The sequence below is a fragment of the Diorhabda sublineata genome, chromosome 6 (assembly GCF_026230105.1).
Source record: "Diorhabda sublineata isolate icDioSubl1.1 chromosome 6, icDioSubl1.1, whole genome shotgun sequence".
NCBI classification, from domain to species: Eukaryota; Metazoa; Arthropoda; class Insecta; order Coleoptera; family Chrysomelidae; genus Diorhabda; species Diorhabda sublineata.
Window position 1 is genome coordinate 34,405,207 of NC_079479.1, and position 26,057 is coordinate 34,431,263.

The following is a 26,057-nucleotide window of genomic DNA, read 5'->3' on the forward strand; positions in this document are numbered from 1 at the left end:
AACAAAAAATATCCATTAAAATTCGTTTACAAAAAAAAAGCTAGTTCATAGGTATTATGGTTAAGGTATGTTCAATAAGAAAAATCAAATCATACTTCCAAAATATAATTTTCAATACAAACTTTTGAAAATATAAAACCATAGGGTAAAAATCAGTAGATACAAAACCAATATTTCTACGTATAAATCACATAAAATAATATAATTCTAATAGTATAGTGCTAAAAAAGTCTGATAATTTTTTATTCGATTTTATACACACACACGCAACCACTAAACAGGAATAAATTTATTATTATAATATTAATAAAAAGAATTGACATTCTCTTACCTACTGTAAAATGAATAAAATAATTTAGCACTAAACCTTAGAATCAAATTCACCCCAACCGATTTTATCACTCATTTTCTTGACGACGAATTGTCATGTTTACTTTGCAGATAAATCAAACATTATTATCAATCCTACGTTTTACTACAAATAGATATGGAATACCACGAATTGCTGTTAAAAAGTGTCACTCTCCACTAAGAAAACTATATATTCCTAGACTATTGTACATAATAAACAAAATAATAATTAATATATTAAGGTGATTGACAGTTGACTTTTATCGATCGTATTTCACTACACTTGTGGTGCATTCCTGAAATACTCTTTTGGGCGTTCTACGTCACTCTATAACGTCATGACTAACGTTCACAACGACCCTTGTCAAGAGGTGGGTCGATCGATCTCATTAGTTAATGCGGTATGAGATCCTTTTGAAGCATTCTTGTAACTCGCCACCAAATATTTTACTATCGCCGCAGAATATATTTTGATTTTACTTTAATGTAAATCAGTTAATCACTCAACTAAAACATTTAATAACTTACTTATTATAACATAACCTCTTAAGGCTTTCGTTTTATTTTTTCTATTTTGACATTCATTAATATTTATCTCAACGCTCAAAATGCATTCTAAGCCATTCCACTTGTGTTTACGATTATAACGCTTTGGACTGAGTGGAACAGGAAAGATCGTGATTGTCGTCCGTGCTTAGTGGAATGCATCCTTGAAATACGTAATTCGATTATAAAAATGATCGATTACTGAAAAAGTTCATCTCACAATCGAAGTAATATCTGTCTTTAATAGTAATTGTGTATATCGTATTTTATATTGACAATTACATTAGAATTTAAATAAATTTATAATTGCATTGGGAGTAATATGTGCTTTGGAGTGTTTAAAAATGTGTAAATCTTGCTTATCTATAACAAATCGTAATGTGTAGGTGAATTAATAGCAGTTGAGAGGTAACACTTTTTACATTTACATTTACATTTAACTAGGACGAACCTCGACTAACCATTATTTTTTGAACACTCAATTTGATTTATACGCAATATTCGAATATATATTAATAAATGAGAGCAGTAACCTTATAGATTTTATTTCATATTTTGAGAAAATTCTTGAAATACACTTTGGTTGGGTAATTGGAGAACAGATAAGCAACTAATAGGGGAGAGTACGATTTTCGTGGCGTTGTAATCTGACTTATTATGGACAAAATAAAGAAAACAATTTTTCGCTTTCGAGATATTGGTACTTGAAATAACAACCAAACATTAGATCTATATTCTTTCAATATAACGTTTAATACTTTGTCTAGAATAAATATTTTATGGCTTTAAATTCAAAAAGTTTTGTTTTTTTTTCAATTTTTATATAATTCACTATAATATTCCAATAATATATTAAAAAGATTGCTTTATTAAATAAGAAGTATGCTCTGAATGCTTTCAAAGGCGAAGCTCTGATGGGGTTAGGTTTCTTTCGACTTCAAGTATCATTATCACGAAAACGAAGAGGGATATCAAAAAATTTAATTCTTCATTTTCGACTTATTTTGGATCAATTTACAAATCTTGACGCCACGGAAATCGTACACGTGCTCAACTAATATAATGCAATATAGTTCGAACTTCTATTTTGAGCAAAAAGTGCTTTTTTATCACAGTGGAAAAAATAATTGCATTATCTTTCTGGTTCTCACTAAAACCATCATTTCATGTGTTCTCGAATGTAAAATAGAGTCCATATTTTAGTTTCTCATCTATTCCAATAAATTCTCAAAACATAAACACAAATCTAAGTTTACTCTCCAAATTTGATCCATATCTAATATATTTTTCACAAAAGATGGGCCCAAAATATTACAGATATCATAATACCTACTAAAATTTAAGAAAATTGATTAGTAACTTTATACTACTATAAAGAATTGTATAATATTAATTACCTTAAATATTAAGTATACTATAATGAGTTTTTTTATCAAGTAGAATAATGGTCTTCAACTTTTCAGTTCTTAGACCTTTTTATATGTTTTTAACACGCTTATATTAGCCTTACCTATTTTTTTAAGAAAGGATTCAAATCTCCGATCTCCTTGTTCAAAATTAAGCACTTCGACAACCTTACTAACTTCACCTCCACTCCTCGATACAAGTTTCGACAAGATGTTTGTATATAAGGAGCAAAAAAGTGTAAAATAGTTGAAAATAATAGTAAAGTATTAAATTATGTTTCATTTTTAACATATTAAAAGGATTCCACAGTATACAAATCATTAATTTTAATAATAATACAATTGGTGTATGTTGAGTTATAAGGCTTTGGTGATTATTGCTAAAAATATGTGACTTGACAATTTGGAAGACTTTTTTGAACATAAGAATAGTGAGTGATATTTTTTAGCACAAAAAATCGAAAATACTAGACAAAATGTAAAAAAAAAAATTATATTGCGCCCATCTGTTGTTCACAGGATATTTTTATATTACAAACCTTCTAATTACTTCACCTCATTTTCAAAACTGTAACTACTACAAATCTATTGTTCTTAGAGATGCAAACGATATATCGATGTTTGAAAAACATATCGAAATATAAAACAGCGATATAACATCGTTCTTCATGAATGATGTCAGCTTCACACATAAATATATATCTCTGTTAATAACAAAAGTAGATTTTCCTATGTAGTGTCTTAAATAAAATAAATACGTCCTTGTTTTTTTGTTAAAATGAAATAATGATTATTCATTAAAAATAATTATTAAAATAGATGAAATAGTATCTCATTTATATTTAAAAAAATCGGTATATCGTTCATAAACTTCGATGTTTCACTTTTCAAAATATCAATGGTATTTATGAGTGATGTTGCATCCCTAATTGTACTAATAAATTAAAATATGGGGTAGTGAATTTACGAACCGTCGATATAGCATCAAAATCTGTATCTTTCTATTTCCAAAGAAGATATACAGTAAAATGTACGCCCCTGTATTACGCAAACTTATAACGTTATTATTTACACAACACCTTGTACAGCCTTATGATTGGGATGGTATTTATGAAGAAACAAAGTCATGCCAGTTTACAAATCAGTCACATGTTCCATTTCATTTAATTTTGGTAGACATACTTCAAAATATTCTCAATAGTTGCGTATTTATGACCGAAAAACTAACTAAAAAATGGCCTCTACAGTTTTATGTACGTCTCCAACTATTTTTAATACTGAAAATAATATCACAGACAAGATGCATCTACCAAAAAATATCACTATGTACGCAATAGACACATACGATCGTCAACGCAATTAAAACTTTGTTTGGAAAGTGATCCCTGACCTGCTCTAACAATGTGTGTCGTCAGGACACCCGTTGTCGATTCATCGCGATATAAAACTAATACGTTAACTGGTATTATAGTAATGAGTGAAAAATATCGATATTCTGTCATAAAATAATCGATATATATTATGGATATTTTTAATTTAGTTTTATTATATTTCTAAATTTTTAACTTGGTAAATATATTTATTTTAATTGTACTAATAACACTTGAATAAGTATTTTAATAATAAATAAACCTATCAAGTTTTTTTACAATCGAGCGTGAGTAAAAATATCGATATATCTATCGATACTTGATTGTTGACAAATTTCATAAACGGTTCACTCAAGTCAAATTATTTTATATTGAATGATTCGAGTTGTAAACGTTGATAGTAAAATTTCGTAGATTTTACTACATGTGATCATTTAAGTAATTCATTTATTATCATATCTAAATAAAAGATTTTAAATGTTTCACAAAATGGCTGCTGGTTATGAATCATAACATAAATATCGTCAAGTAACATTCCCTTAATGTAGTCTTTTCTAGATGTCAAATTATTGATTAATAGTATAGATATCACTAATTAGAGGATGTTTATGGTGTAAACCAAGTAAATATTGGTGGCTTGTTGCTTTAAGTTCGAGAATAGTACCTAATTTTTACCATTAACCTTCTGTGCTATATAAAGTGTTTTGTACAGTTCTGAAAAAAAGGCTTACAATCTGTTGTTCATTATACTACCATTCAAAAATTCCAGAATACCCTGTGTTTATTTCCTCTTTGGTGTCGTACAAGAAAATAATATTCTATCACAGTCAATACACAAGGTAAGCTAGTCTAGATTCTATATAAAAAGTTCAAAAAGCTATTTTAATATCATCTACTTTGTAAAAGGTTGACGATCTCGATAAATTCCTCATGTAATAGGTATTTTGAAGCAATTCAAGCATAAGTTTAATTCAATATGCATCGGTGATAAGTTTTTTTTCAATATCTACGAATATTCTAGCAACATTTTGAAATATTTCTTAATTGTATTCCTGCATACTTTCAATGTTATCCATTTAATTAGTCCATTTCAATAATTTATAAAAGTTTGCTCTAATTTATTATGGTAATCCACATACATGTTCAGTATATTGGGGAAGAATAACAGGCAAAGTTAGAAAGAGGAGTGAATGCGGTGTATCTATGATAAATGTTAGGAAAAGAAATATAATTGGGAAAATAGGAAACCAGATAAATATAGAATAACTTACTATCACAAATAATAAAGTATTATTAGGTAAAGAGAAAAAAGACTCGTTTTATTTTGAAGAGGGATGTGGGCATTTTTATGCAGGATATGAATATTTCATGGAATGTCTCTGATATAGGACATTTCCTTTACAGTGCGAGATTAAATTAATAGGGAATCAAAAGGAAGAACTTAATATCAATCTTGGATAAAAAAAATTGAAATTTCATAAAATAGATATGATAAATCGATTTCTTGTATAATCAATAGTCTATGTATAGAGTTCCATGATGATCATCATGGGGTGGCTCATCATACTCTTACCGAAATATCTTCCTGCAATGTTTTTTAAACATGTTTATGTTCTTAGGTACTTCAGGTACCAAAGATTAACATAATAAATAACAGAAACTAAGCATACTCAGAATTTTATACTAATTTATCAAGCATAAGTATATGCAGGATAGTATGCGAAACTCTATTTTGAACTAGTCAATAATTAATATAGTAATTAGTGAAATAGTGAAAAATAAAGTAATTCCATTTAAAAATAGTTTTGCCATAAAAATATGGTTTTCTCACAGCATCTGTTTTATGACTACTTTTCAAAAACATTGATTATTATTTACAAAAGTGGAAAACTACTTTTTTATTAGTTATTTAGAAACAATTCGAGTGAGTATGTGTTTCTACAGGAATCCAAGGAATAAAAAAAATGTTATATAAACTATGAAAAATAGATGATTAGATCCAATGTAAAATAAACCTGTCCCATATTCATTTTTACAAGTTTGAAATGATTTTATTGAGAATATTATAAATTAAAACCAAAAATAATAACTTGAATCCTTAAATTAAAAAACGTGTTAAACAATGCAGAAAATAAAAAAATTATTTTGCAAATAACTTGTAGAACATTGAGTTTTTTGTATTTGAGAATCATTAAAATTGTTCCCTAAACTATATAAAGACCTTTTCTATTCCCAAAAAATTTTAGGTCCTGGGGAAAGTTTATCAATTTTGGTTGGGACTCAACATGTTAAGTTCAAACAAATCTAGTGAATTATTTATTTTTATTATTTATTAAATGCAATAAAAATCATATTTTAGAAATCAATTTCTTGTGAAAGTTTCAAAAATTTGGAGGTTAACTAGAACTACGAACTTTTGTAAATAATATTCCCTATTTAGATATAAATTGAGAATCCGATGTCTATGTAGTATAAATACGACTCGATAGACATTACTCATAATAGATCTGTTCTTTTATCAGTACCTCAACTGCATTGGATCCACACCAGTGCAGAACGACAGTAAAAAAGAGGACATGAATGACGAAATCACAAAAAAGAAGAAGAAAAAATATATTTTTTTACTTTATTAACTAGACTTCAGTACGCTTGAGTCTTATTTTTCACTGCTACTAGTAGCATCACGGAAAATAGCTCGAATCAAGCAAAAATTTGATAATATCCAAGCGATTAGTTCTCCATCGAAACGAAAGAATCCATAAAATATTTAGGACGAAATTAGACTCGATAATAATAATCGATAATAACAATCACACAATCGATTAACTTCCACCAAAAGGAAACTGTTAATATTTGCAAAAGAATAACGCAGAGCTGCTTTAGAGTATACAGATCAGTATCAAAACCAGCAGTATTAGCTCTTGCGGGATCTGCTAGAACTCGAACGAAAGAGAATATACACAAAAATACGTATCGAGTAAAAGGCCAACGAAATCACGAACGAAGAAAGAGTCGTGATCATAGACCAATGACAGTAGATGTATGATACGGAAGAAGAACAACGAATGAAGGAACAAACGCAATACAAGCGAAGAATAAACATTCTGTGAAGTGCTAACGCGGGTCCAGGATGGTAAGTAACTGATGATGCGCATTTCCCTCTTCTTCGGATGAAAAAACTAGTAGCAGTGCTAATTAATTGTGTAAATAGATCTGTTGAAAAGAACATACCTATAGTATAAGTAGATTAATGATTTATAATACTTGTGATAAAAATAGATTCGGAATATGTTAAAAATGTTTTATTTATATTTGTTTTTTACAACAAAAAAATGTAAAGAGATAAACAAATTGAATTTAATTCGTCGTTAATGTTAATTTTATAGATTAGAAGCTAACTTCAGTACTCGGTACTTGAAATATATGCTTTAATTGGTTACGAGATCATTCTATTGGTGACAATAAGTGTTTTATTATATACTATAAACTTTTAGGTACTCTAATAACGACAAAGTTGAACTGAAAACAATTTTATTTTCAACCATATATTCAATGCTATCATTACTAACGTCATTGAAGGTTAAAAAGTGTCATTTTACAGACCTCTACTACCTCCCTTAAAATATTGTGATCGTTAAAATTTTTCTCGTCTATTCTAAATGAATATTTTCTATATTTAAAAATATAACACGTTGACAAATATTATAATACCCATTCAATGGTTAAAAAACCAACAACAAACTATTTATTTATATTGGTGACAGTTATTTACCACTTAGCATGATGTAAAGACTACAAGGTGTGTTCTTGCGCAGCTGGTATCTACAGCCAATGGGAGGCCTTTCCCATTATCGGCCATATTGTTCTTCTGGCCAATCAATTTAATGCGGGAATTTGAATTTTTTCATTTTAAGATTGTTATGAAGGAAAGGTCGAGCAGCGAATTTGATACAAAACTATGAAAAATTAATTCAGCATATGGTAAATTGAGCTTGGTTGAAAGTTATTTCGAATAAAAACAATGCTCAAATTAATGTGAATTCAATAATTTTAAATAGATTGCAAAACTTTTTGACATGTAAAGAATGTATATTATAAATATTTTCGTTTAACAAGAAGAATTAGATAATAAATAAAATGTATCGTGTGTTAACATAACAAAACACATAGTAAGCAGCAAGTTAAACTACAAATAAAATGTTTGTCCACTAAAAATCAAGTGCTCGGGCTTTTGCACGTAGCAACTTTTTTTAAAATGATTCAAGCATATTCTCGTTATTCAAACAATAAATATTTGATCAATGTTAAATCAACCACCAAAAAAATATATGATAAACTTGTAAACAATTACCGTATTGGAGGTTAAGTTGTATTTCTCCACAAACTTTTTTCAAATCGTCAAGTAATTTAATATCTTTAGTAAGAAATCTATGGAAACTAATATATTTACCTCTTCAATTCGTATTGTTATTTGTATATGAAGGTACAGAACAAGAATGCATTTTAATTTCAATAACTACTCTATACACTTGATGTAAATAAATATAAATCAGTCAGCTGGCGACAGGTCGTAAATTGGTCTTCGATAAGAACACACCTTGTAGTCTTTACATCATGGCACATAGCAACAGTAACGCTTCGCGTTTTGGTTAACTATATCTAATCTCTCGATAGTAATGAAATTCTTCCCACTTCGCTGTGTAATATACTATTATTTCAACTATATAACGAAGTAATTCGTCTTTCAACATTATATAGAATGACATTGAAACTCATCCGTCATTAATTTTATAGGTTAGAAGCTAACTTCAGTTATGAGTTAATTCTATTGGTGAAAAAAGTTTTATATTGTGACTGTATACTTTTAGATGTTCTAATGACATCAAGGTCAGGGTTAAATATGAAAACAACAACTTAACTGATTCATTTCAATTGAAAAGAAATACATAAAATAGAAATTCGACTTTCGACATTATATAGAACGAAACTATAAAGATTTTATTCATTTTTTTTTTTGAGTATATCTAGTATAATAGCGAGATGTCTAAAGCCGGTGTCACACTATTTACTTTTTAACATATTCCGAACTGTTTAAATCAAACAATTTTTTGCACTTGCCAGTGAATCAGTTGTGATTTAATTTGAGCTAAAACTTGATCGTAAGTTAATACATTCGAAGCTTTCAAGGAAATTGCAACGAAATATAATTAAATTCGTTATTCTCTACTATAATTATATTTCAATTGAGCTAAATAAATAAAACAAAGCTTTATATACTAAAATAAATAAAAACAGTTATTGAATTATGTTTATTTCTGAAATAAAATTATAATTATACTATTTTTTCACTTATAAATTTTTTTATTATTCTTATTTCTTCATGTAATAATCATGGTAGAGAAAAATCTAGCAGTTTTTATAATTTATCGATACTTAAATATTTGTGATTTCATAAAAATATATCTATCTCATTATTATTTATAATATGTGGTACTGAACAACGTTTTATTTTTGTTTTAACTCTTGTAAGACTAAAAATACCCCTTGATATTTATTCTAAATCACAGACATTCCTCATTTAGCTAATTTCCTTTTTGAAAACAAGTGTTATGCATCTAATAAATCGTATTTAGTTGCAATTTCCATTTTTTGTTAAGTTGAAATAGGAAAAATAGTGTTTGGAAGCCTTCATCTCAAAACGTGTGCGTCGCAATCTAATTTTTCATATCATTTTTGTCGAATTGAAATATAAATTTTATTCAAAAATAATATTTAATGACCGTTCGTTGTCCCTCCGCCTTGGGCATCGCTGGACATCTCATGGGGTCGCAAGATTGCTCTGACCGTCTCGAAGTATTTTTTGAAACCCAACTTTGCATAGAGACCTTTCGAGGCATTGTTTTCCGGACGGATCACTACGAAAGGTATATAACCACGTTCTTTTACCTAAATGGAAACCATAGATATCGTAAACTGAAGTTATAGATATACGAGGATGGCCCCAGAAGTACCCGGTCCAACAGAGGAAAAATTTTGGAAACAAATATATGTTCAAACTTGATGTTTGAGCTGGTGCATTGTCTTGATGAAACAACACTTTCTTTTCAGTCAAATGCGGCCGTTTTTGCTCGATTTTTTTGCTCAAACGCTGCAAGAAGTTCGCATAATACTCGCCGTTGATAGTTTCTACTTTTTGAAGATAATCAATAAAAATTATCCCACGCCATGACTTTGCCTACAGGTGGAACGGTCCCACGTTTCATCCCTGGTTATGAAACGTCTTTATTCCTGTGAAACATTGCCAAACACTCGATGGAAATATCTCCACGACGCTGTTTTTGTTCCATTGTAAGCAAACGCAGCACCAATTTTAATCACAGCTTTCTCACGTCCAAATTTTCAGTTAATATGTGATGTATCATACTTTTTGAGATACCTACGATCATTTAGTACCGCTTAATTCAAGCCTGAAGTGATAACACGTTGAGTCTGTGTATATATTTTCCTCTTTTAGTCTTGTCGTGAAAATTAGTCATTCCAAGCCACGTGTCTTGACTTTTTAGCGAAATCTGGCCGTATACGCGTCAGACTTTATCGTTATTATGTCCCTGTCAGGTACAAAGTGACTGGATACCTTCATACTAGCGTCCTGGAGTACCTAAGCTACACCACGACAACGCATCGGCTTGACCCTCATTCATTTTGTAAGTTTTTTGACAAAAAAACTTACTGAATCGCCTCGATGTATTACCCACTACGACTTTTTTTATTCCTAAGATGAAATACAACTCAAAAAGAAGTAATTATAACGACAAAGAAGTTTTAACCGTCGTTCTGAACGTCTCAATTTAGAATCGTTTTGTACAATCGATAATAAAATATTTTGCGAAACTTTATTTGTTTTTTATTGATTTATTTCCAATTTTAAAATCAAACCAAAGCGAATTTATAGTTAATAGATGTTATACGAACCAATTTCGTCAGGTACTTAGCAAGAATCAGTCCATATCCCTTTCTCCTAAATTCGGGTAGCGTCTGCATTGAAAACATGGCGCCGTAATACGATTGGACCATCCACGCCGCCAGTTCCATCGTGTTTGAAAATATACCGTAACAAGGCAGCTTCTTGATAAGTTTTTCGAAAACTTCGACGCATTCCATGTGATTTGCCGGGTACAAGTCGTGAATCATTTGAGCATGCTCGGGTGATAGCTGCAACATCTCCGCGTCCTCTGCGAATATCCTAAATTTAAAAAATTCATATTCAAATGATCCCTATTACTGACGGTTCTCGGGACACCGCCGCGAAACTCCACAATTTTTGAGTTTGAGGGAATTGGACAAAGAGATTTCCAAAGAAAAAGAATTCAAATGAAACCCTGTGATTCCCGACTACACTTTTACGTAAATCCAACGTTGCAAGTAACCCAGATGGCAGCACTGACGACGTTATAGCTTGAATGAAGACATTTAGGGTTTTTTTTGGAAAGTTAAATCAATTTGAGGACGATATTGAGGAGCTTAACATTCTAAAATGAAAGTAGATAGACGAAAAAAAACATTTGCGTGAATGGCTAAGAACGATCCTAATTCGAAATTAAATTACTTACGTCACATCACCATCATCTTCCTCATTTTGAATACCGTCGTCCATTAAACCGTAAACTTCCCCATACAGTTTCTCCATTGTACCCTTCTCGCTATAAATTTCCTCTAGTTTTTCCATTATTTTCGCGTGGGTGAAATTAAGATAAATAGGTTGAGTCCAATCTATCAACACGTCTTCTTCTGTTAATAGTTTTATGTTGTCTAGTTGATCACAGGGACAAAACACACTGAAGCTCTCGTATAATTTGTTGTTTGGCTAGAAAAAAATGTTTATTGCAACCAAACAGATCGACCACGTTATTAAAGTGAGGTTAAACTATTCCATTTTCATGTTCCCGTTTAGTACGCCGATCACAAGCATCACTACCGATCTTGAAAACATTCTGGAGTTGGTTGGAAGCAGCAAAGACCCAGGGTGTTGTTTATACAATGAAGGCTGCCACTGCAGCTCAGGATTTAGTCCTGTCTGGTCATAAACTATCTTCTTCACCGTTGAGTTTTGAGGTTGGAAGAAATATGCGCTGGAATGGTCACGTGGCCGATTTAGCCGAGGCAGTTTCTCAAAAACTTGGAACTCTTCATAAGACCAAAAAGCTATATACCCGGCAACAGCTTCTAATCCTCTACAAGACCCAGGTTCGTCCATCTTTGGTATAATTCTCGCATGAAACCCTGAAGATACAAAAGTTCGACGTATAGGCGATCCAGAGTGGACCAGAAACTCAGCTTAGAACATAGAAGAAAGGCCGTCGATCTGATCTGTTTTACTGATCCTAGCATATGCTTTACCGAGCTGTCCAACACAATCCCGCTTAGAGAAGTTGTTGCTCATGAACACCTGAAGACGCCCAGAATTTATCTGGACCTTCTTGTGGTTGATTTTCACATAAAAGAAGGTAAGTTCTAATAGTGTTTTGTAGGTTTTTGATAAATCATAACTGTAAGGTTGGTGGTGAAAGACTGAAAGTACGTGTACGTCAATTGCTTTTACTGTTCCTTGGTCTCTGAATTACAGTAGAGGACCCAAGTCTTATCTCCAGTAGCGTATAAAAAACCTTCACAAGACCCAACAATCACATAGTTTTCGATATCTCAGCTTTGTGATCAGACAAGAAAAATCGTTCAAGTTCTCGAATCCTAAACCTTCGTGTCATAATCGTCATGGAAATCTATTCGACCTTCGGCAAATTTATCATCGTCTCATCCATCCTGATATTAACGGCAACATCACTGCATTCTTCAGCTTTTATAAAATGACGTAGTGTACATCGCAAGGTTACTATACCTTGTTTTTAAACTAGGAGGAGTAAATTGAATTTAAGTTGGCAATTCTGATGACTTCTGATTGGCAAGATGGCAGCCAGGTTCATACGATACTTTTTACACATCCATGACAAAATACTTGTCAATACCTAACCTAAAAATATTGTAAACAAACGATCAGCTGCTAGAACACCAGCAACGTCATTACGTTATGTCATTTTTGATTTGTTTATATTTTTATGTCAAACAGAACTTCACATGTGTGTTAACTTATCTGGCTATACAAACGAATATATTGAGACTAAATTGATCTGCAACAAATATTTTGTACGCCTTTATTGCTCTATTAAATGAAGGAATGAAACGTTATATGTAAATTCAAATAAATCAACCTTATAAGTATGTAAATTGACGTCAATATTCGATCGGAACTCACAGGTATCTATCAACTTCTTTAATAAAGTCTTTTCCTTCGGAAAACGACGGTAGGATGCATGTTTTTGATTTAATTTCGTGTTTTTAAAACTATTTTTGCATCCATTCACAACAAGGCGTTTTATTGAAGGAAAACAATTTTTAATAATTTAACGCGAACAATTTTGACAGATGCTAGCGCTGTTGCCGTTCTCACAGCTGTGATATGACGATGACGTCACTTGTCTACTGCGCGATTTTTCATGAGTCACGTTTCACTTGAAATATTTAAGTTCAATCAAGATTCAATAGTTTGATTATTCATTAATGAGGGACCTTGTAAAATGAATATTTCGCAACACTGTAATCGACAGTCGATAAGTCGAAAATGTCGTATAACAATTAAGTGAAACCCTGCACGAAATGCCGTACGTGTACGATATGACGTTAAAAAGTCAAGGCCTTCCTAATCTGTATCGTTTACCCAAAGAAACCGTATCAAAAATATAGTTGCTTACAAGTTATTTTATATCAAATCTGGTAGATATTAAAACATTTTCGATATATATATATATATATATATATATATATATATATATATATATATATATATATATATATATATATAGTGATTTACAAAGAAATGTAGTATAATAAAGTATATATGTTAAATAAATTTTGTTACTTTTGAAAATAAGTTGTTTTAGTTTGATTTTTACGAAAAATAAAACCTTTGGTCTTGTACTTTTAGTAAACCCGGAGAAAGAAAGAAAAATCACTCACCGTTCTGGTCATTCCGGGAAAATGTAAAATCACAGCCTGTTCTGGCCACGTTTTCGTGACGTAAAAATGAAAATCCCAAACGCGATCTTTCAAATACGTCTTCAGTGTTTGATGAAACTGCAGATAAGACGTACTAATAAATATGTAATTAGAATGATAATGAAATAAATTATACCTTGATAGAATCGGGTAAATAATTAGCTAGAAAATCAACTAAATCTGGAAGCTCGGATTCGTTTACTAACTTGAAATTTTTTCCCTCTGAAAGCACTTCTTCCATAGCTGGAAAAACGAAAAGTTAATAAAACATTCCTGGCTGTTAGGGCGTTTGGTTTAAACAGGGTACCAGACGTGAACTGTACCCTTTTTGTAACCAATTCGTTTTCTTTTTTGTAAAACGAAATTTCGAAGCTGGAATGTTAAGTAAAAGCTGTTCGCTAAACCAATTTTCAAATAATTCTGCTGTCATATCTTAATGATAATCAGCTGCACAGTTTTTAATATTTTTAGAACATCTTTTAGTGAAGTTCTCGAAAATTCAGACTTGTAAGTTGTAATATTGGTAAAAACGTAGGCAATATCAGTTGAAATTTGGTAATAGACAACGTTTTGATCAGTAAATTCAAAATAGCAGCTTAGATCAATGATTCTAGGGATCTGCTTTTGAGTACTTCTACAATGAAACGGATTTTGATGGAAGGCAGCGAAGAAACCCATTTCAAGACTTCAAAATATAATTAAAAAGTTGCAGTGGACTAAAGAATGTAAAAATTGAACGCATGAACATCTGGTTTTATGAAGTATTGAGTCAAAGTTTGAGTAATCCCGACTATAAGGCTCGATGAAGGTTTTGGGATGTTTTGGAGGAAAGGCGACGGAGACCTGGTAAATATTGAAGGGATTTTGAAGTAAGATTATGAAAAATATTAAAGGAAGTTGTTGTAGTAAGTTGTAGCCAGCGTCTGATCGGTGGAAAACGATCTCAAGCTGTGCAAAGAGTATTTGGAAGGGAAAAATGTACTGGAAGTAATGATTTGGCCCTCACACTCGCCCGACCTCAACCCGATTGAGTTGTTGTGGGACAAATTGGACAAGAAATTTCTTGGTACCATTTCACATCTTTGGAATATGACGAAAAACGAATGGAACCAAATAGACGACTGTAGTTGTGATTATTACTATATTTTTTAAAATATAACTATCAAAATCATCAACAATCGTATCATGCAAACTGTAGTATCCCATTTCGTAAAATTTTACTGAAAAATTTATTCGATTTCGTGCTACTTTTATATAAAACATTTTTATTTACATTTATTTGTTGAAGCGGGATCATTTTAAATAGAAAAACCCTGTACACTCCTAATTATAAATAATTAGTTAATAACCAAGAATATTGTCAAATTGAAATATCACTTACCTCGCTATAACGAGCGGATTATGATCAAAACCTTTTTCGATTGTTTGAGACTGTATGGGCTGTAACTAATTTTCTGATTGTATAAAGTTGTGAAATAAATGAGGAGAGGCACATTGATCGAAGAATCGCAAGGGTTGCGGAGAAGTCTGCAGCCCCCGAGCGCTCCCCTTGTACTGCAGCTACCCTCGAAAGCCTCCACTACAATTTTGGTGGCGAGCCAAAAGTTTGCGCATGCCTCAAAAGTATGTGTGTCGCGAAATTGGTTGCGTAGTTTGAAAAAAATTTTAAAGAAAATTAGGCCCTACGAGGTGCTAGGTATAAATGGAAAGTGGTTTTGAGATTGGGGGAATTTTTTTTAAAAATAAATTTCTTATACCGGGTTGGCAACTAACAGCTATATTATAGCTTTAAAAATATATATATAAAACAAAAGTGACCCCGAGAAACACGTGGAAATTGTTTTCAGAATATTAAGTTTACTTTATATATACGATAATTCAATTATTTAACAAATTCTGCCCATTTTTCATTCCAAAAGTTTTATAAGAAAATACGTCTAAGTTCGGTTCTGTCTAACCAATTTTTATTAACTTGATGTTTTCTTCTATGAATGAAATCATTCGGTGACAGGTGGATAAACAGCACTTTCGGTTTAATTATGTCATTTAAATACTTCGTATTGCCTGTCGTATTCTTTCATTATCATATATTATTATCATCTCTTGTCTTCTTCAAATTCATCAAGATAAATCACAATATCTAAAATATACGAAACAACGCCCTCTAGCATTCACGTTGCTAATTAAATTGTTTAGAATTTATATTTTGTAGTTCTGGACAAACGCTCTTTCAAACAACAAGTTTGCTGTCGTTAACCTAAAACTTTTATTTTTCTTTTCAACGTGTGTACTGCTTTTTATTTTCGTAATATTTTTGTGATTTTATTTATAATTAGATATTTATGGACGATATATTTATCATTAGTTTTTTATTGGGAGCAATAGACAAAATCACGTGACAAACGCAAACGAATAAACGAATGTGATTGGCTCTTTTTTGTGACTACGAAAGTTGCTACTAACAGTCGACGGTAAAAGTTTAGTAGAATTTTATTTATGTTGAAAGTCCCCAACGGCAACTATGAATGGTCATATGCATGTCAATATTTTTAATTTTGTAACAGCAAACCTTCGGCCTTTTTTTGATAACAAGGCTCTCACCTCTTATTTGAAGAAATAGACTGAAAGTTGAGAAATCAAAATGACCAGAATTTGTTGAAGAATTCGATTAACGTATACAAAAATTTCCTTTTTTAATTTTAAATATATAAATACGCCATCTAATGTTGGACCTCTAAAATTCTGAAAATAATTATCACGTGTTTAAGGCTCTTTTCCCTTGAATCTTGATTGCGCGGCTATTTAGTTTATTCTTACTGGCCTATATCAAATTGTTCACCAATAGATAATCCTTTATAAATAAATGTTTATATATATATATATATATATATATATATATATATATATATATATATATATATATGAATGATAAGATAATAAAAAATGAACAGTCGTGTATATGATAAATCTCTTGTCAAACATTGTTATCGAAAATATACAAAATAGCGCCATCTTACTTATTGGCATAAACTAAAACGTGTTTTTATTTTCATTGCCACAAACATAACCTGAAGTGATACAATGGAATAAAAATAAATATTTTTTAACGCGCAACACTCGCATAAATTTAATTATTTTTTATTTTATTCATTTAGTACGTTTTGAGAAGTGGTATTTAATCAAATCGATCACTAATGCCACAAATGCATTATACAAATAGTTTTAATATTTGCAATTTGTTATCAAATGCAAGATACTGGAAAATGACTCAGTTATACAGATAACATTATATTGTGAACAAGTTATAAGTATAGTATAAAAATTCAATGCCTAAAAACCATACTAAATTCAAAGCTCCTACTGATGGTTTAATTCAAATGAATATATCTTCAGCTATTGAAAATTTGAAACGAATGAATGATAACAAATGGCGAAAAAAAACAAAAACCATCACTCCAATTTCTTCGAATGATAGAAACATGGAGAATAATAATGGGGCCGACATAGGGGAACCACAACTTGCTTTCAACATTTGGTCATCCGATGATGAGGGATTTGAAGGTAAGGAACTTATTAATAATTTAATAATTGATACTTATTAACTTCTTTAATATAAAAAAACACACTGCTCACGAATTATCTCTTTTGATTTTATTGAAATAATATATAAATATAGGTTACTTTTTTAAAATAGAAATTCAAAAAGTTGTGGAAACATCTTTTCTCTGATTATTTCATGCCCATATATATATTGACTTCAATCGTACAAGATATCCTAACTTTAATTTTCCAAAGTTTACCAAGGCAGCAATTATTTATAGAAACTTTTGAATTTATATATCAATATCTAGCATATGCGGACGACATAGTACTCATGGCAAGATTCAGAAAAGATCTTGCAACTTTATTTAAGCTACTGGAAGAGAAGGCAAGAGAATATGGCCTGGTAACCAACAAGAAAAAAACAACATACAAGGTAATGAAAGATAATGAGAAAACTGGTATAACAGAAGGCAGTAAAGCAGTAGGAATGGTAACAGAAGAAGAACAAATAAAGAACCGTGGGAATTGTGTAAGCACCCAAGTATAATCCATTTAATAAAGGCATAAAGAGCAAAATGATTGGGATATATGGGGAGAATGACAGAATATAGTTGGGTAGAATTAATGCTATGTGAGCAAAAAGAAGAGGAAGACCAAGAAAAAACCAGCTGGAGGTAGTTAGAAGAAATTTGGGAGCAGTAGGAGTGAGGGACTGACAAAATGAGGAAAAAAACAGAGAAATGAAAAGATACCAATATGGGATGGTAACCAAATGAAAGTAATTGTTATTTTTGAGGATATCAGAGTTTGGTAAGAGTCATGCGTAGATTGGACAATAGGGTGAAATAATGTTTTACACCATTTATTAATTATTATAACTTTATATTTGCTAAAACAATTGAATAACTGCCAAAAAATTCCTTCTACATATGATAAGGATAAGTATTTCACATATTGATGTTTGAGATCTTTTTTGTTTGATAAATTTGTTTGATGATTATAATATCCTCATTTTGAGGACTAAGTTTCTGTTTTGCTTATGAGTTTCTTCATCGCTTATTAAAAGCATTCACAAATTCATATGTTTAAAATTGAATTAATGATATAATTTAGGCGTTTTTCACTCTTGAATGACGTTTACAGATAATAGAGATACACTTGTTACAGATAAGTCCGGGCAAGATCCAAATCAAACTTTCCATAAAAAAGAAAACCAATCAACTATTGCAAATACTTCCAGTGGAAAAAATACTAGTGTTGAGAAAAATATTAACATTATTCAGAATATATCTTTACCTTCAAATGATTCTATGATGGCTAATACAAAAAAAGCAGTTTCCAGCAATATACAACAAAAGGATCCAAAAAATAAAGCAAATATATCGATTCGAAGGACTACTGCAAGTGACAAAGGTCTAAAGTCAGGTATTTATTCAGTATTTGGATTTACAAAACATTTTAATCTTTTAATAGCTTAGCTTTCATAAATTCTATCCAGTTCATGCAGGTTTTTATTTCTTAGTAATTTTTATTTTTCCAAAAAACTTGATGTCTTTTTAGAAACATTTAGTTAAGTTGTTTTGTTTTCAAATAGCTTGTTTCTCATCAAAATTTCTACAGCCTAAAAACAATAAGAAAAAAAACTGCCTTATAGTTAGTATGGATGTAGATTGGATGTTACATTACCCTGCAACCTTTAGGTTTATTAAGCCTCCTACCAAAGTTGTTTTCAACATAACTCATCTTCCAAATCCAGAGCTCTAACCGGTGATGGTTGTAAGGAGGTTAGATCTTTGTACCTGCAATAGCAGAGCTTTCCGGAACTAAGTGGATGACTTTTTTGTCAGTAGCATTTTCCTTCACCAAATAAAGGCTTTTAGCCAATAAATTGCGTTCTTGTTATTTTTTATGATCAGTATATTGACGTTTAATTCCTTTATGATCATTTTAGAAAGTTTTTTAAGAACTAACATGTTGGCACCTTATACATTTAATTTTTGATCATAGTTTAGTATTTATTAGGCAATCTAGAATAAAGTTATATTACTTTTTGAGCACACTGTATATGAATTTGTATTAGATTTTTCTTCGTGATGAAAGTAATGTATACAATTATTTATTATAGGTTACAGTAAAACAAATGAAATCCCATCAACATCTGCTAAGAGCCCAGGTCCTCAATCTCCTAAGAGTCCAAGTTCTCAATCTCCTAAGAAAGAAGAGAAAAAAATGAATCCCGATTTTCTAAAAGTTATGAATGGATTGATATCTGAAGTATTGAACTCGACTCATTTATCTTTTATACTGAGTGAACAAGAAAAAAAAATTTTTAAAACAATAATAACAAGTCGTCAAGAATATCAATATGTTTGTTATAAACTTTATATGTTAACATGGAAGTGGCGAAATCTATTCAAGTTTTGTGAAGAAATTAAATGTCGTTTAAAAGAAAAAGAAATTATTGATTTGTTTCAATTAATGGTACAAAACGACATTATTGACACGGGTAAGTAATAATTTTTATATAATATTATCAAAAAAAATCCAGTTTCACACTTGTTGTACACTATATTTTTCCTACGAACTAAATGAGTTATAATTTCACTCTGGTGTGTAATGTGTAACTTCATTTTTTTTCATTATGTACTTATTATGTAATTTTTTGTAAAAAAAATCACAGACTGGAAAAAAGAAGATGTTACTACTCTGTTGAATATATTACCGCATTCAGAAGTTAAAGATATCTGTTCGAAGATGGGAATACTTGGAAAAACGAAAAAAGATATGATGACAAATTTGATGCAGCATTGTAACAAACAAAAGACGTTACCATTCTGCAAGTCCTCGAAAGAAATTGTACTGGAAAAGATAATGAAAAAATTGGGAGAATATGTTGTGAGGATTAAGGACACTTATAAAAATGCTTTTTACAATATATTTGTATTGGGTACTTTTACAAATTCGAAGCTCCAAGATAGAAATCAATATTTCAGAATCATGCAGGAATCAGATTTTCCTGAGTATACCATTCAAGATCACATTGTGTTTTACACAAGGAATGATTTCGAAAAGTAAGTTTTTTGGGGCTTAACTAATTTTTAAAATATTTTTTAATGAATTCTAGTAACTTATCAGGGTTATTGTTGATTTAGTTTGATACTATTATGAAGATATATCCTAATATTGAGCTCAAATATGAATTCGAAGTTGGTCTACTGACAGCAGCATAGAAACTTTAAATCCAAATTCAGTTTTTCCTTAGTACAAAATAATCTGCTATCAAGTAACTCCAGGTTAAAGCCTCTTCTACATACATTATCCACTCAAATTATAAAGAATTGAGGGAAACTGAATTTTTTTCTCAAGTTTATGTGATGTAAATTTTAAAATCCTTCAAAAACCTTCATTTTTTCAAAATACTCTTTGTGGAAATCATTTTTTTTTGTATTGAACACTTGAAAAGCTTCATTTTATTACCCAATCCTCTTAAATGACCATTATCGAAACTAATTTTCTGCTTTTTCCTTATATTTTCCAATTCTCTCAAGTTTGACAACCCTGTTCAAGAACAACAAGCTAATACAGCAAAAATACTGAGAATCTGGAATTTGCTAGCAATAATATAAATTTGAAACTTCCCCAAAAACCTCCATTTTTTCAAAATCCTCCTCACGGAAACCATTTTTCTGTATCAAATACTTGCAAAGCTCAATTTTATTATCGAATCTTTTTATATATCCATTAACGAAACCAATATTCTGCCCTTTTTCTTATATTTTCAAATTCTGTCAAGTTTGACTTCCAAAATGAGGAAGTGAATGGGTTAATTTTTCAAATAAATTTCTAAATATTTTTTTATATATTTCAGTTATACCAAAGCATGCGCCAATCGAGAAGAATTTGAATTGTTAACAGTATCCAAGGATAGGGAGATGATGTACCATATGGGTAAAGACATTATCAACATGTTGAAGAACATCCTATCAAAGTAAGTATTTGTGTGAATTATTATTAATAAAATTGAAAAAGCTTTATTTTTTTCATTTTATAAATTTTATAACACCCTTCTCCTTTTGTTTAATTACTTCTATTCACAAAACATTTCTCAGTAACTTTGACACTTTTATTTCCGTAAAGTTAGTTAATCTTTTCTTTTGGTTTACTAACACATACTAACTTATACCTTACACTTAATCTTTCCAATAATTTTTGCTCTGCTTTAGTCTTTTATACCTTCCCATTTTTAATTTCTCTTTTGAACCATCTTCTTCTTGGAACTTCTTGCACGTTAAATGCTATGAAACAAAACTGTATGTTTTGGTCTTATAGCTGGTTGTCTTTCAACATTTTCCTCAGTCTTCTGAAACAATCTTGGTCATCTGCTATACCTCCTAATTGTCTTCCAAAATTTTCTTGAGTCTTCTGAAGCAATCGAATGATTTAGATCTTACAACAACAAAGACTGATACATGATACGGGACCAATTTAGATCTAGTTCAGTGGGTGCACTCTGGTGTCCTCTCCAGCACTCTTTTCACACATTTCAATCCTGATTGAGCCTTTTTATCTCCTCTAATTTCTCTTGTAAACCTTTTTACACCCTCTAAACATCTTCTTGGAACATAATGGATGTTAAATGCTATTAAACAAAACTGTATGTTTTGGTCTTATAGCTAGTTGTCTTTCAACATTTTCCTCAGTCTTCTGAAACAATCTTGGTCTTCTGCTATTCCTCCTAGTTGTCTTCCAACATTTTCTTGAATCTTTTGAAGCAATCAAATGATTTAGATCTTACAACAACAAAGACTGATACATGATACAGGATCAATTTAGATCTAGTTCAGTGGGTGCACTCTGGTGTCCTCTCCAGCACTCTTTTCACACATTTCAATCCTGATTGGGCCTTTTTATTTCTTCTTGTTAATACTTTTACATCCTCTTGGAACTTTTTGGGTCTTAAATGCTAAAAAGTAACAATGTATGACTTGGCTGCAGGTTGGTATTGTTCTCTAGCTCTCCATTTATTTCTGTCCTACTTTAACCTTTGTACGTTTTCCTATTCTGAGATTATTTTATTTTGGGTCCCTTTACATACTTTTTTTGATTTTTGATCAAATACTGAGTCTTGATATGGAACTAACTATTTCATATACAGATATGTATTTGAATTTTTTTGGTGTAAAAACATTTTAATTTTTTTAAGTGACAATGATGACGATAGATTTCAAGAGGCGCCACATTTGAAACGATTTACAGCTGTAGAAGTATATAAGAAATTATTAACTAAAATATGTGATGCTTTGAAAAAACATCATTTCGATGATGTGCATGAATGGCTGAAATATTTAATTGAAACCTTTCCGAAATCGCATAGATTAGCCGATTGGTATTATGATTTATCCATAATTAATGAAACTAATTGGAAAAACCCGGAAGGTGCTGCAAATGTCATAATCCAAGCACTTGAATTGAAAAAAGAATATTTGACCGAAACACAAATTCAACAATTAGGAGAAAAGGGAAGACAATTGAAGAAAGCGAAAGGTGTAAGTCAATTGAATCATGATATCATTGTGAAATTATTACCCGTCGTAGCCGACTTGGATGACTTCCCTCAGGTTACAATCGACGCACCTGCTATAAGAGGGTAAGACATATAAAAACATCGAATAACTAATTAATATAATTTATTGTATTTTTAGAAAGCCTGGTAGAAAGCGGCACTATCCAGTGCAAAATAGTGATGGAAGTAAAGAGTACAAATCTGTTGAACAAATAGCTCTAGAATATTACGAAAGATGCGGGTTTCCTAGTGGAGAACACTGTGAAGGATCTATTATCTTGGCTACGTTCACCCTATTTTTTTGGGACATCATCTACAATCCCGATATTGTCGTTCCTGGAACGTTTTTATCGCGTTACCAACAATTTCCTTTGGACATGTATTCCACTTATTTTTATGTACACAGAAAAGAATTGATCGATAAAAGATTAAGAGATTTAGCTGAAAATTGGTCGGATCAACATACTCTTGATTTTGTTACTGAACATTGGATAAAATATTCTCACAAATCTGGATTGACCAATGTAGCTAACTACATACCAAACAAAGAACATTTGAACAGCATCGTTTGTTGTATAGGAAGAAAATTGTTATCAGGTATCTATCAAAGATTAGTCAAAGATCTTGGGCAGTACAAAAGCGGAATGCCAGATTTACTAGTTTGGAATGAACATGACAAAAAGGTTGGATTTTTGACCTTTCAAAGTTCATTTTTTTTCATTTATAAAACGTTTCTATCCTTATATTTTAGGCTAAATTTATAGAGGTCAAAGGGGAAAATGATAAACTATCTGTTAAACAAAAGTTGTGGTTAAAATATCTGATATCAATTGGTGCAGATGTTGAAGTTTGTCAAGTACATAGTAAGCAATTTCTCAAGTCGATTTTTTTTCTTTTAATTTCTTAGTTTTACTTTTAGCAATTGGATCAAAGAAAAACTTAAAAACGACAATAAAAAATCAATCGAAAATAAAAAATGATGATGCTAGTTTTTCAAAATCTTGTATAAACTCAACTCCAAGAAAGAAGAAAAGATGCAATAGTGAAGATTCGATTAGTTATTTTGAAACTCCTCCTTCATCTCCGGTTCCTAGGAAGAAAAAAATTGTGAAAAGGAAATCGGAAAATAATGTAACTCCTTCACCGAAGAAGATAATTACAATTTCATCTAGATCTGGTGGAATTACAAAAAAACAAATAGTTGCTATCGATAGCAGTGTGTTTGAGAAAATAACGATAATGTAATTCGAAAAATTTTCAGGTATTTCTGAAATTGTTGGGATTATGATGCTCATATTGGTCACAAAATAGCGTTATTTCATCCTACAGATTTATATTTTATATAAAAGCTGACGATCAGTTGTTTCGATTTACAAAAAGGTATTAAACTGCAAATCAGGTATATCGGAGGTCTCAAATACATATCAGAAAGATAATAAACAGCAAGAAATATATTGAAACTGGTCTTAGTATGTTTCCCACTCTTCAGGAGTTTAATGGGTAATACTGAGTTTTTAAACTTTATATCAGATGCAAAATCTAATACAGAGTTATAAGCATGAGAGGAATTTTCAGCACTACCATCAACTTTTCGTCGTAGCTATTGATCTGAAACATAAAAATCAAGTATTTTCTTAATGTTTGAACTAAAAGCAAGATAAGTACGTGGTGGTTTAAAAAAATATCAAATTTTAACAAAATGGCGGAAGTTTGAAAAAATAATTTTTTTTCTATTTAAAAAATTATGTAAAATCGGTCGTAAAACAAAAAGTTTTTGATTTATTAATAAGTAGGTCCCTAGAAAATGATGTCTGTCAAAGTTTTTTATTAATAGAATTAAAATTGACAGAATAATTGAAGTGGTAGTGTTGAAAAAAATTTGAAAACGGTTCGACAAGCGTAATGCAACGGTCAAAATGACGCTACACCAATACACTAACTCAAAGACAGTCCCTAATCTCAATAGTGCCATCCATAGTTAGCCGTGTATACTATTTACTGGTAAAAATAATTATTAAGGGATATCTACGGCGGGTAAGCATATCGGAACGTCTCATTCTACCGACCGCGCAGTGTGATACCTAGCGTCTAATGCTCATAACTCGAGAATATATTTTTTTTTCGAAAAATCATTCGAGCACCATACCATTTTAGCTAAAAAGAGGTTATTTTACAATGGTGTTACTCCTCAATACTAAAGCTAAGAGTAGTTTTCTATTTTTTCTTTGTTTACTTTGATAATTCGTTCTGTTCACTACGACTACTTATTATAAATTGAAATAAACTTCCAAAAGTTCTAGAAAAATAGACCTTCCTATAGATTGTTCGAAAAAAATAATGTAAATAAACCGCCTGATATAAAAACAAAAATCAAACGAATTCCGGGTATTTCATCAAAGGCGGCGCATTCACCGCATTTTAGAATTCTATTATATCCAAACAGGGCGGAGATGAGTTTGTAATTATACTAAAACTGTATTCACCTGCAAATTAATGCATGTAATATTTTCAATTGATTTATTTTTGTCTTATCAGTTTTTAGGGAGTATAATGAAACACCAGATTAGGAATTTGTTCTAGAACATCTGAAAATTCATTTAGTTTCAGGTTTTAATATGCAGGCGTTTCAGGTACATGATCATTTTTCTTTTCTCATCGGTATTCAACTGATTTCAAAATTCTTCTCCACGGGTTGCGATTTTGTATTTTTGCGCTTCAATTCGGTTTCACACCTCTGATATTCAAAAATACCTCCAACTTTTTGTTGTTTTCTCTCCCCCTCTTTCTTGTAACTACCTATGAGGAAGGACAAGAAAAAACTCATGACACCGTTGGAAACAGTACTACCGGTGACTCTAATGTGTTTGAATTTGATTGTATTGTGATGAAAAACATGGTATTCCATAGAATAACCTGTATATTAAATTTTTATTGTGTTAAATATTTGAGAAAAATTATTTTTAGAGTCAGTTCATACTTTTCCGGCAACTTTTTACATTTAGTCTACTATAATATTGAATATATATTTTAATGTTTATATTTATAAGGAATGTGTATTTGAATACTTTTATATTATAATATTCGTTAACAATAAAACATACAAACCTGATTTTTTCCTTATTTTGATATTATTAATGTTTTATTAAGGAATTGAAAAATAAAAAAGTAGAG

The 26,057-nt window shown here is 30.7% G+C and overlaps 2 protein-coding genes across 4 annotated transcripts; one reads left to right on the forward strand and one right to left on the reverse strand.

Moving 5' to 3' along the window:
* The first annotated feature begins 94 nt into the window (after nt 1–94).
* On the forward strand, nt 95–25,995 carry LOC130445288 (fanconi-associated nuclease 1-like). 3 transcript variants are annotated; one of them, XM_056780852.1, is made up of 10 exons: nt 95–1,305; nt 17,174–17,341; nt 18,491–18,748; nt 19,449–19,829; nt 20,004–20,394; nt 21,192–21,311; nt 22,527–22,970; nt 23,026–23,569; nt 23,638–23,749; nt 23,806–25,995. In XM_056780852.1, exons 2-10 carry the CDS (start codon nt 17,194–17,196, stop codon nt 24,129–24,131), a joined length of 2,724 nt encoding a protein of 907 aa, XP_056636830.1. In that variant the 5' UTR covers nt 95–1,305; nt 17,174–17,193; the 3' UTR covers nt 24,132–25,995. The 3 variants fall into 3 exon arrangements, 2 of the variants coding, with proteins under 2 accessions (XP_056636830.1, XP_056636829.1); XM_056780851.1 differs by lacking the exon at nt 95–1,305 and having other exon boundaries at nt 16,818–17,341; XR_008910037.1 differs by lacking the exon at nt 95–1,305 and having other exon boundaries at nt 16,849–17,341; nt 23,026–23,483; nt 23,806–23,919.
* On the reverse strand, nt 1,295–15,500 carry LOC130445290 (uncharacterized). Its single transcript, XM_056780853.1, has 6 exons — nt 15,162–15,500; nt 13,917–14,023; nt 13,742–13,858; nt 11,284–11,537; nt 10,646–10,916; nt 1,295–9,619 (listed from the first exon to the last, which is right to left on the reverse strand). The coding sequence occupies exons 2-6, from the start codon at nt 14,019–14,021 to the stop codon at nt 9,446–9,448; spliced, it is 921 nt and encodes a 306-aa protein (XP_056636831.1). The 5' UTR covers nt 14,022–14,023; nt 15,162–15,500; the 3' UTR covers nt 1,295–9,445.
* Nucleotides 25,996–26,057: the final 62 nt, after the last annotated feature.

Excerpts from the sequence above, each read along its gene's own strand:
- LOC130445288 (XM_056780851.1), top strand. The coding sequence starts at position 17,107 with ATGCCTAAAAACCATACTAAATTCAAAGCTCCTACTGATGGTTTAATT. Across the intron at positions 20,395-21,191 it reads ACAAGGAATGATTTCGAAAA|TTATACCAAAGCATGCGCCA; the intron begins GTAAGTTTTTTG and ends TATATATTTCAG. Across the intron at positions 23,570-23,637 it reads GGAATGAACATGACAAAAAG|GCTAAATTTATAGAGGTCAA; the intron begins GTTGGATTTTTG and ends CTTATATTTTAG.
- LOC130445290 (XM_056780853.1), bottom strand. The coding sequence starts at position 14,021 with ATGGAAGAAGTGCTTTCAGAGGGAAAAAATTTCAAGTTAGTAAACGAA. Across the intron at positions 10,917-11,283 it reads GAAGATGATGGTGATGTGAC|GATATTCGCAGAGGACGCGG; the intron begins GTAAGTAATTTA and ends TTTTAAATTTAG. Across the intron at positions 9,620-10,645 it reads CTAAGTACCTGACGAAATTG|GTAAAAGAACGTGGTTATAT; the intron begins GTTCGTATAACA and ends GTTTCCATTTAG.